Genomic DNA, 12,781 nt, shown 5'->3' on the forward strand with positions numbered 1-12,781 from the left:
TACGATCTCGGCAATTTAGCCGACAATCTTCGAGCAGACAACGTAGATTTGAGTTTAACAGCGTATAAACCTCGTGCATTGCTCACGTGTGGTCAGATCATCTAATTAGGTCACGATGTATTTAGAACAGTTGTTATTCAGTCACTGCGGTCATTTACATAAGAATTAGGATTATTATATATATATTTTTTGTATTCATTTAAAGGTCAATAATACAACACAGAAATTTGTCTTATGACGTCACAATTCATTAGTAAAAAAGTATTCAGCCAATACCAGCGATGTCCCCTTTCTCCACACATAAAAAATTAATCACAGTGACGCCTGGGAGTTTGTTTAAGTCGATGCGAATGTGGACAAAAACATGAAATTTTAGAGTCTTTGTGTTTTGTTGTTTTTATTTTCCAGTTAATCTTTACTTTGACAGTTGACGATATTTTCACTTCTTCAGGGGAAATTCAAAACCATTCATTTGACCAGTTTTATTTACCACTATAACAAAATTTCAGTTATTTCTATCCATAAAGCTGACTGACTGGTTGAATCATATTGATCTAAAAGTAGTATTTTTGATGTCAGTGTGGTGAAGTTGTGAACAACTACCGATAGTTTTACCTCAAAAGATATTTTTCGTCGGGCAGATTTGATATCATGATTCTGAAACTGGACTGGACATGAATTTAAAACTACCTCCCTTGGTATATTAATATCTATAAGCAACACATCAAATAGTTTAATGTTACCGAGTTACTTACCATAAACTTGTACTTCACAGAGTTCAAGAAGTGCTGAACTATCGTACCAGGTTTGTCTCAAAGGTGGCTCTCTGTTGTTGTATATCCACACGTACTGTGCTGTACCATAACATTCACTGTGCGTGACATGGCTTTGTATTTGGGATTCACTAGTTGAATTATCAATGAAGCATCGGTCCTGACGACGTCTTTCGGTGGTATTTGACAGATATATCTCATAACCAGCAAACCGGTTCTTCCATCCAGCTGCAATGTTAACAATCATCACTAGAATCACAATCGCTAAGAAATGAAAACATTTAAAGTTGTTCCAGAAATTATATAAAACACAATCAACCAGAAACAGTTGCACCACTTTTCGAGGTATATTGAATATAAGATAATTTTTATATAAATCAAGATATCCATATCTTAGAAATGTCGTGGTTTTGGCAATAGTCACTGTCAAAGGCAAAGCTGAAGTGTATGATTTAGATCAATTCTCTGTTACGAAAATGTGGAAATCCAGTGAACTTTGATATGTCTGGTATATACAACAAAGCCTGGAGAAAATTTACAATCTCTATATTTTATCTAACGAAAACTGATTTGTGTTAGCAGTAATTCGAAGGTGGGTTATGATTATAATTTTTCTTTTAAAAGATATTATCTTTTTCCAGATCTGCTCTTCTCGTTTTCGAAATGTTTGATCCTCATTCTCTGTGAGAAGTCCTAAAGCCATAAAACAGCTGAATGATAAGTTTGTATCTTATCAGCTATACTTAAACTATTCCTTCTTCATTATTGAATGATGCTATCCACTTATCTGAATTTCTTTAAGGTTAATTTTTGTTTTGATATATATTTTGAAAAACATGTTTAAGTAGTAAAGTCATTTAGAATGACGATAAGTTGAGGAAAAGTTCTGGGAGGAAATGGGTATTCACTTGACAGATTTTGTCGACATTTTGTAACATTTCAACAACAAAATTCTTCGTTTTAATGTGTTGAGAAGCGCACCATTCAGTTTGCAAAGTTTTCATTTCTTTCATACCAGAGGAAATGTCACCATTCTCATGATTACAAGCATGACTTCATACTTGATAAACGAGCAATGGTAGTGACTGTCTGACAAATTAAATTTTTGTCTATACAAATGTAAATATTAACAGGTTAATGCTATACAAATATTGACACACGTTGACAAACGGACCTACCCCAATTAAACTCTTCTCTATAGTATATCTCGACCTTTTCTATGACGAAATCACTTTGCAGGTCGACTCTCCACCACACTTCTGTCTGGTTTACTGCTTGATGGGCACATGAATCCTTTCCCAAGGTTTGTATGGTTTTACCGTCCACAGCATTCTTCGACGGGTGTATGACTGTCCCGGCTGGTCTATAGTCACTGCTTTGTGCTGTTGGTTTGTTTTGTGAAATAATCACTACAATGAAGAAGAGGTAACAATGATATTAGCGACACACATCTTATCCTTTACCAATCTAATGTAACAATCACATAATATATGTTGTTTGTATTTTTCAGTGATGTATATCAAGTTTACCACAGATAATGGATACGTGTAATTCAGAGACGGCCACCATGCATGAGACGGTTATTCGAACGTGTATGAAGAGTTAAATATGATTAAGAAATAAGATTTAAGGTGGAACTCTTCTGAAATTCATGAAATCAACGAGGATATCATATCATGACGACATCAACGACGCAACAAACAAATAATTAGATAAATATCTAGATATTTTTTTTATCTAAATCCGAAAATAGGACACCAGTGAACAAACCTTTGTCTACTGCATCATACCACGTGCTTGTAGTATTATTAAGAGCAGTCGGGCATAAATGTTTCAATATTAATCCAGATTGGCTAAATGTAATCAAATTGTGAGCAGTCACAAATCTATTTTTTTAAAGAACATATACGCAAATACTCCGGGTTAATGCAATGACATGTGAATATTAGTTGTTTTAGAAACGGACATATGTATGGCTTATATTTTGTGAAGTGTGAGGGAAAATAGCTGTAATTCGTATTAAAAAGTATGGCTTATAGCAAAATATTCAAACTGATTATTTATGCACACTTGTTCTTAATTTAACTGATTATTTACGTTTTTTATATGTTTCAAATGGATAACCCTATATAAGCTAGTGTCTCGTGTAACCACAGGACTAATGACCATGAAAGAGCACTCAAACCGAAAGTGACTTGTAACATATATTATATGGAACGTGAGTTTGGAAGTCGTGTCTAGTTCCCGTAGTCAAGCCTGTCATTTCTGGACACCTCTCGGGAAAACTAAAATCCATGCTACATATTAGCGGTGGCATATTTTAATAATTACGTCAGGTGGAATTTATATAAATTGTTCAATTATTGATTTCATATACGAATCATTTAAATGGTACAGTATGAAGATTGAAGTCCATGTGACCAATATTATCGTAGAGTATGTATACGCCCAAAATCAGCATCCTCTCAGCCAAATATGAATTACCGTATAATTGTGGCACATATCTGATAAAAGATTACAATTATCAGTGCTCTTCCCTAAAAGATTACAATTATCAGTGATCTTCCCTTTTTAGCTCACCTGGCCCGACGGGCCAAGTGAGCTTGTGCCGTGGTGCAGAGTTCGTTGTTCCGCCGTCCGTCTAACGTCACCTTTTCCGTTAAAAGATGAAGCCCGACAACTATTCAAAATTAACAGGCGTGATCAGTTTGAGTTGAAATAACTTTCGCAATTGTTGTAATATAAAGTTTATGTTTATTTATAGAGGTCAACTTTGCTAAAAAATTGATAAACTTCTGACTAATCAAAAGCTGCAGAGACATGGCATCTAACTGATAGGTTCCTAGGATGAAGCCCGACAAAATCTGCGAAAAGAAATTACCATGACCTTTATTCAAAGTCACAGGGGTCAGATTTGTTAACGCTTTAAAATAACTTCTTCTGACAAACAAAAAGGCGCAGAAATATGGTATTTGGCTGATACGTTTCTAGAATGAAGTCCGACAAATTTTGCAAAAAAGGAATGACAATGACCCTTTTTACAAGGTCACAGAAGTTTAACTTGTTAAAACCTTTAATCAACTTCTTATGACTAACCAAAAAGCCCAGAAAGTATGATATTTGGTCACAGGGGTCAAATTTCAAAGCCTGTTAAAGACTTCTTCTGGAAAAGCAGGATATTTGGTGACAAAGTGTTTTTATGTCAAAGTCCAACACATTTCGAGAAAAAAAGTTACATTTACCTATAAGAGAAGTTATAATTGTCACTATTTAGTGTTGAGTATAAGAAACTGTTTATTGTGGATATAGGTTAAAATTGATGAGATGTGTCCGATTATTAGGCCAATGGTGTACGTGTAATTTTTTTTTATGAACATTGAATACCAGGTTAGCGATAAAGGCCCGGTGGGCCTCTTATTTGTTTACATGAATATGACCTTTACCAGGAAATCATTTTAGGTTACATGAAGAGTGTCGATAAGGAGCTAATGACATCATACCTACACTATCTTGAAACATTTTATGGAGTGTTAACTTCTCTGTCACAAGTTCAATTATCAGGAAATAGCTTTATATACAACTGTATTACAAAATAACATTTTATTAAAGTATCAATTTGTTTTCATTTAAACTGTCATTATTTTTAAGACCTAATCTCCATTTCTTCATTTAAAGGGACTAAATAACTAGATTGCGTTATTTTTTCCCGGGCGTTTGATTTCAGGTAAGCATTGTAGTACTTAAAATTAGACTCTTCAAAAATTATAACACTCTCTGAGAGAAAATGATAAAGATCATCACCTACAAACTAACGCTAGTCGACACTCGCTGTTGTGTCTACCATCCATCGCTGTTTTGATCGGAGATAGCCGAGTTTATCACGTGACCTTTCGGAGCCTCATTTTAACCAGCCATTTTGATATGATTTCTTACAATGTATAATTAGGTAATTAGCCAGAACTTAATTTGCCAGCCATGTTTCAATTCTTACTTTGGTAAGATGACATCTTGTTTCATACTACACGAGTGACAATGCGAAATAAATAAATTCGAATTAATTTTAATCTAAAACTGCATGCGCAAAAACATTGTTACACTCTCCGAATGATAATGATATGAATAAGTGTTTGGTCGCTCCTTTTTATATTGAATTTTTGACGTTGTTAATAAAAACATTAGGAAAATACTAACATGGCAATATAATTATGATTCAAACACTAGATGTAAAATATGAACAAAAGAAGGATTTACACGGGATTCCTGAAAAAAATGCAAGATGAACTAGAAATTGTTGTTAACAATTTGGCGGGCTTTTCACTTCTTTGGCGACAAGTTGACCGGAAGTTGACATTTATCCTGATAACGATATATGAGAAAGGTTCCATAATTGTTAGTCCATACACCATATCCAAAGATGAACTTTGAATCTTGAAACGTTAAGGAGATATAACTACATAATAACGAAGAAATACACTTTTTAAAGGTTCAAACATATTTGACCCCTGTGACCTTGAATGTCGGTCAAGGTTATTCATATTTGCAAGCCTTATAATGTAACATCTGATGATCAATATATTCCCAATATTAGTTCTCTAGACCTTGTGAAACTTGACAAGAAAATTGTTGAACACTGGTACCCTATATTGTATATTTGAACTTTGACCCCTTTATGAAACCGGAAGTTAACATTTTGAGGGAAGTTTTCCTTATGACAATCACTAGGAAGTCTGCACAGAAGGTTAATAATCAATTTTCATCATTGTATGCCTTCTAGAAATTGAGAAACTTTCATTTAACGATTTTTAGTAAATTGACATCTGTGACCTTGAAAGTTGGTCAAGGTCATTTATATTATCAAACTTTGTTTTCAGTTACATATCCTTCTTGTATATGAAATATCAAGCCTCTAGGCCTTCCAGAACTTTAGAAGAAGTTTTTCAAAGATTGGTACCGTAAATAGCTCTTTCCGAATTTGTGTCCTACCGAAAACCGGAAGTTGAACTTTTAGGGAAGTTTTTCTTATGACAATCAATAGGAAGTGTCCACAGAAGGTTTATAATCAATTTTCATCTTTGTGTGCCTTCTAGAATGTGAGAAACTGTCGTTTAACGATTTTTAGTTAATTGACATCTGTGACCTTGAAAGTGGGTCAAGGTCATTTATATTATCAAACTTCGTTGACAGTTACATATGCTTCATATGTGTGAAATATAGAGCCTCTAGGCCTTTCAGAACTTGAGAAGAAGTTTTTCAAAGATTGGTAACCTTAATAGCAATTTTCAACTTTGACCACCTACCGCAAACCGGAAGTTGAATTTTAAGGTACGTTTCTCTTATATCACTCGACAGGAAATGTCCACAGAATATTTATGTCCAAAGTTGAAGACTTTGGGCAGCTTAACAATGGAGAAATTACCATTTAACGATTTTTACATAATTGACCCATGTGACCTTGAAAGTGGGTCAAGGTCATTTATATTAACAAACTTGATAGATAATTGATCAGACATCTTACACATAAAATATCAAGACTCAAGGCTTTGCAGAACTTGAGAAGAAGTTTGTCAAAGTTTGTAACTTAAAATAACACTTTTGAACTTTGACCCCTACCGAAGACCGGAAGTTGACCTTTGATCCAAGATTTTTTCTTGTGAAAAGTGTTTTCTTAGTTCTTGAGTTACGGCATTTTAGGTAAAATCGGATATGACGTCATGGCGGCCATTTTGTTTTTCCGATGAATTTGAATATGTCACTAAATGGTAGAAGACATCTGGGGAAATCTTCTCAGTAACAATTTGATAAAATATAGCCCATCAATATTGATCTAGATCGAGTTTTTCCAAATTGTCGGCATTTTTAAAAGATCAGAGGAAATTTTCAAAATGGCCTACAACGGAAGTGGTAAACGTTACAGAAAAACTAAAATCACTAAATTCATCGGAAGGACATTCTGCATCGATGTGTTAAAGAAATTTTCAAGAAAAATTAAAAATTGAAAAAAAGAATTTTGTTTTCAAATTTTCAAATATTGACCCCACAGTGAGCTTTTTTATTAGACACATTTTGTATTATAATGGCATGGGAAAAAGTTAGATAAGGAAATTGTCTACAAATAACATAATTGGACGAACTCTGTACACTCAACGGTTTTCGAGTTACGGCCGTTTTAAAGTTTTTAACTTATGACGTCATAGCGGCCATATTGGATTTTTGACCTACTTAAAAAATCTGCATCGTCACCTTCCAGTATGTACCTATAACTTAGTCAATACATATTAGGTGTGGTCTTTACCGTTTAAAAGATTACGAACCCACAAAGTTAGGAAGAAAAATAATAATAAGAAGAAGAGGAAACATAACAAAAACAATAGGTCTTTTCACCAAATGGTGAAAAGCCCTAATAAGACCAGGTGTTCCGGAAGAGTAAGCGTCTTCTGCTTAAATCGACGACACCTGCTATGTAAACCTTGGTCAATCCAAGTAAGTAAGGTCATGTTCTCAAAACAACGGAACCAACAGGCAAACTAACGAGCAACAAATACGTCCAGTTTCATGGTTATGCAAACATTAAGATATCATAATTAACAGAAAGTACACCATTTTTAACGAACATTTAGATATTATAATGCATTTTATCATTATGAAATTAATATCTAATCGTTCAGTTCCTTTAAATATGATTATATTCGTCTTACTCCTTCCTTCGATAACCATTTGCCCGTTTTGTAAATATAGGGTGAAAATCATGTGTGCATGTTGGTGTTGTCGTCGTCGTCGTCGTTGTCGTCGTCGTCGTTGTTACTTAACAGACTTATCATATTGTTTTTGTAAAATCTAATGTTGCCGATCTGAATGTCAACTTGAACATACAGTTAAGTGTAGACTAATCATTAAACCTAGTGCACTTGTAGTGCACATGATAAAGACTAGGTTTAGACGAGGTTGAGACTACTGGTAAACTATTTGTGCACTAGACCTGGTTCAGGTGATGGAGCTATCTCCTTCATTGTAGGTAATGTACAGTGCCTATGGTTATCCGTGATTTTTACCTATGTGGTGTCTAGTCCTTAACCGTATACCTATCCGACTTCCTACAGTTGTGTCAATGATCTTGTTATAACTAAAATGTAAATTCTTATTCATTTCAAAATTTTAAATGAAATTGAAATGACGATTAATACATTAAACACAGACTTAATAGGAATAAATCATTAGTGATGAATGAAAGCCACCCTGTTTTGAGGAGAGATGATATAATTTACAGAGTTTACATTGTCAGGAAATTGATAAATTGAAAGCATTATCTACTGGAAAAGCGAATTTTATTCTTAAATGATTTGATTTAAAATTTAAGTAAATAAAAACTTCTTATAATATGTAATTGTGTTATGGTCAACTGTTTATGTTTAGAAATAGAAACATGTACTTAATTATAGTACCAATTTTAGATAGAAGTCTTTTATTTCAATACATTGTGAATATAATTAATTTGATATATGATGTTACAGCTAGATACGTTAACTGATATAGATCTCTACATTTGGAGGAGGGATGTGCTACAGGTAAAATCGGTATTAGCCTTTTCAAGTCACTAAAGTAGATACACCTCAATAGGTTTAAATGATGCATTAATGACAGTCGGAATCAAACTTCTGTATCTAAATTACATTATGTACATCAAACCTTATATAGTGAAACGATATGTTTCGTCATTAGAGATGGATCCAGGTAAAGTAATTAGCCAATGATACATTAATGAATGAAAGAAACTGGCCAGGTGTTGAAAGACATCTGAAAATTATCTATGTGTGTGAGGTGACACCCCATGATGACTGTAATTGGATGTCTTTCGCCTAGAATCCACAGGAGGGCTAACACACAATGATATGGTCCGGTGTAGAATGAGAAAGTGAAGCCCATGGTAAAGTGGACCGCGGTTCATTTCATCATTACGGTGCATTACACTATTTTCTTCCATGTTATTTTTTTTCACCAGTTGTTTACTAATCACCATGATTCAATCAGGTAAACAAGTAAATAATGAAAAATAAGTCTGGGGAGGGGAAATTGGGATGGGGCAGTTGGGTTCACTTTACCGTGACCATTCTTGTGAACTAGAATTCTTTTCCTCTTGCACTAGAAGTGACTAGGGTGTAAAGATTAGTCTGCACTTAACGGTACGTTTCGTTGATTGTTATCCACATATAATCATAGGATTCACATGTCTAGATATTTATTTAAGACGTCAGTAAAATGTATTAATAGAACTAACTTCTGTATGTAAACAACAAATAAATTACAGGTTGATTTCTAGAATGAATTCATTTAGATAATGAGATGCCCGTCAATCATTTAAACACAGTAAAACATGTCAAGAAATAGTGAATGAAAAGGTCAAACTTTACCTGACGTGTCGACATTCCGGAGGATACATAGCAGAGTAAGGAGACAGTGTGAACGTCGAGCCATTCAAAATGGTAGTACTCTGTATGGAACAGCTATCAAAAGAATGTCATTTTAAAACATGACGGTCAGGGAACACTGCGACTCAGAATACAAGGAACTTTTAGATTCATACTAGGAAGTAAAATGAATGACGGGACAGCTCATTGTGTAAGTACGTGTAACACAGTTACATGTACACACACGAGCTATGTGTATAGACAAATAAATCAGTATTGTACCCTCTCAGCATACATATACAAACGCTAAAATTAAACAAACAAACAAACAAAGAAACCTCGCTTGCTTGAATTATTTAAGTTACCATTACTGGCTAAGAAAAATGATGTAGATGAATGTATTCATATATTTAAGTCAAACGACTGACATAACACAGTTTTTACTTCAGGTAGCACCTAGAAAGACAGTTATGTTGGCGGCCTCCAGCGATTGTCTTTACGTATGTGTGTAAAGGATTAGGTGTATTCTAGAAAACAATATACGTATGTTCTTGGAAGATATTTCGCAACATCAAAAGAACTACTATTTGAAAGTCTCATTATTTCGGGACCAATATTGCCATATTAAGATATATGCTAAAGATCGTTAAAAGACAAAAAAAATTTACTACCTTTTAATGCAATTTATAAATGGGAACATGAGAGCAAAGTAATGAATTAAACTGCATCATACAGCTGGTTTGAACTTCTTGGACTCGTCAGTAATACTACATCTTACAGCTGGTTTGAACTTCTTGGACTCGTCAGTAATACTACATCTTACAGCTGGTTTGAACTTCTTGGACTCGTCAGTAATACTACATCTTACAGATGGTTTGTACTTCTTGGACTCGTCAGTAATACTACATCATACAGCTGGTCTGTACTTCTTGGACTCGTCAGTGATGATACATGCTAAATGTTGGCAGTATAGTCTGGAGATGTAAACAATATAGATTGGAGATGTAAACAGTATAGATTGGAGATGTAAACAGTATAAACTGGAGATGTAAACAATATAGATTGGAAATGTAAACAATATAGATTGCAGATGTAAACAATATAGATTGCAGATGTAAACAGTATAAACTGGAGATGTAAACAATATAGATTGGAAATGTAAACAATACAGACTGGATATGTAAACAATATAGATTGGAGATGTAAACAATATAGATTGGAGATGTAAACAGTATAGATTGGAGTGATGTAAACAGTATAAACTGGAGATGTAAACAATATAGATTGGAAATGTAAACAATATAGACTGGATATGTAAACAATATAGATTGGAGATGTAAACAATATAGACTGGATATGTAAACAATATAGATTGGAGATGTAAACAATATAGATTGCAGATGTAAACAATATAGATTGCAGATGTAAACAATATAGATTGCAGATATAAACAGCATAAACTGGAGATGTAAACATTTGAATTCGAATAAGCTTCGATAGAAACTTCGCAGACATTGCTCACTTTATTTTCTAGATTCAGCGCTTACAAATAGTTGAGGTCACATATATACATATATATTATGATAAGACAGGTTTCCTGTCTGTGTTTTATGTAGCTGACTTTTTGTTACATTACGCCGAATGAACAGGACGGAAAGACCTGAAGTGAAAGCTGGTTTGTCTGGTGTGAAATAAGAGTTAAGATACGATAACCCAAGCACCATTAACATCACGAGTGACGCGGCCGACAAACGATGAAAACTAAACTGAATGTTGAACAGTAATTGTTATGGTAAATAAAGCTTAATTTTAATGATGGGAACTGTCAGGAGACTGAACATTTCGTTGACAGAAGTAGAGCATGTGTAGTTAAACGATTGTACAGTTAATACCCAAAAGTATTCAATATAAAAGGAAACTAAAAAAAACAACACAGGAGAGCGTTCTCTAGTGACTTCCTGGTCCCAGTCACTCAAAGCTTAGAATAAATTACTGGTTAGTTACAATTTTCAGATAAGAATTTTACAGCTGCAGAGTTGTATAAGACAAGTGATATTGATGTATTTTTTTTGTTCACTAACCACATGCTGATTCTAGCCAACCTTTTGAGCAATCTGTGGTCAAGTTGTCAGTCTTTGTTAAAAGCACAAGGAGTCATCCAACTTTGGAAAGTTAAACGGCAACCGTGCACTCTTTATTCCCCACCACTACCCCATCTACACCTCCAACCCCATCCCACCTACAATTCCATCCCCACCCCATTACACCTCCATCCCACCCAATCAACACCTCCACCCCAACCCCACCTACAACTCCAACCCCACCCAATCAACACCTCTATTTCCGCCCCACCTTAACCTCCAACCCCACCCTATCTACACCTTCATCCCAATCCCATCCCCATCTCCACCCAAATCCATCTCCACCTCCATCCCCATTCAATCTCCTCTTCCACCTTCATTCCTTCTCCTCCTCCAACGCCAACCCCATTAACAAATCCAAACAAACCCCATCTACACCTCAATCCCCATCTCCACAACCACACCATCTACACCTCCAGCCCTATCCCCACTCTACCCCATCCCACCTACACCTCTATCCACACCTAATCTACACCCCCGCCCCACCTACACCTCCAACCCCACCCCATCTACACCTCCAACCCCACCCCACCTACAACTCTAACTCAACTCCATCTCCACCTCCAGCCCCAACCCATTTCCACCTCCAACCCCACCCCATCCCCACCTCCACCCCACCCTATCTCTACCTCCACCTCCATTTCATCTCCATCTCCATCTCCAATCCCACCGCATCCCATCTCCAACTCCACTCCATTCCATCTCACCACCCCCCACACACTTCTCCACCTCAAACGCCCACCACATTCACACCTCCAAACAATCCCCATCTACATCTACATCCCCACTCAATCTTCTACTCCAATCCCTAACAATATCTACACCTCAACCTCATCTCCACAACCACACCATCTACACCTCCAGCCCTATCCCCTCTCCACCCAATCCCACCTACACCTTCATCCCCATCCCATCTACACCTCTAACTGAAATCCATCTTTACCTCCAGCCCCAACCCATTTCCACCTCCAACCCCATCCCATCCCCACCTCCACCCCACCCTATCTCTACCTCCACCCCCATTCCATCTCTATCTCCATTCCCACCTCATCCCATCTCCACCTCCACCCCCATTCCATCTACACCTCCAACCCCTAACCCCGTCTCCACCTCCACCCTCACCCCATCTCCAACTCCACCCCCCATTCCATTTCAACCTCCAACCCATCTACACCTCCAAACCCATCGACTCTACACCTCCAAACCAACCCTATCTACACTTCTACCTCCATCCATCTGTATCTCCAACCCCTAACCCCGTCTTTACCTTCACACCTAACTCCACCTTAGCTCCACTTCCACCCTATCCACCCCATGCTATCTCCAGCTCCACTTAATCTACTACTCCAACCCCTCTTACCCCATCTACACCTTAACCCCATCTCCACAACCACACCATCTACACTTCCAGCCCTATCCCCTCTCCACCCCATCTACAACTCAACCCCATCTCCACAACCACACC

At 36.2% G+C, this 12,781-nt stretch overlaps 2 protein-coding genes across 2 annotated transcripts; one reads left to right on the top strand and one right to left on the bottom strand.

Moving 5' to 3' along the window:
• Nucleotides 1–755: 755 nt before the first annotated feature.
• On the bottom strand, nucleotides 756–9,288 carry LOC132551785 (uncharacterized; the record flags this gene model as incomplete). Its single annotated transcript, XM_060215932.1, has 3 exons — nucleotides 9,179–9,288; nucleotides 1,952–2,182; nucleotides 756–1,001 (listed from the first exon to the last, which is right to left on the bottom strand). Coding segments are annotated over exons 1-3 (541 nt in total), but the record flags the coding sequence as incomplete, so codon positions are not given.
• A 78-nt stretch (nucleotides 9,289–9,366) lies between these two features.
• LOC132551182 (uncharacterized) lies at nucleotides 9,367–12,571 on the top strand. Its single transcript, XM_060215293.1, has 2 exons — nucleotides 9,367–9,386; nucleotides 11,884–12,571. Exons 1-2 carry the CDS (start codon nucleotides 9,367–9,369, stop codon nucleotides 12,569–12,571), a joined length of 708 nt encoding a protein of 235 aa, XP_060071276.1.
• The last annotated feature ends 210 nt before the right edge of the window (nucleotides 12,572–12,781 follow it).

Source organism: Ylistrum balloti, unplaced genomic scaffold (genome assembly GCF_031769215.1).
Source record: "Ylistrum balloti isolate Yb309-2 unplaced genomic scaffold, AGI_CSIRO_Ybal_v1 Utg369626, whole genome shotgun sequence".
NCBI classification, from domain to species: Eukaryota; Metazoa; Mollusca; class Bivalvia; order Pectinida; family Pectinidae; genus Ylistrum; species Ylistrum balloti.

What these genes read in the sequence shown, in the direction of transcription:
- LOC132551182 (XM_060215293.1), top strand. Translation starts at nt 9,367, where the DNA reads ATGACGGGACAGCTCATTGT. An exon ending in ATGACGGGACAGCTCATTGT is followed by an intron (nt 9,387 to 11,883) that starts GTAAGTACGTGT and finishes CTCCACCTCCAG; the next exon opens with CCCCAACCCATTTCCACCTC.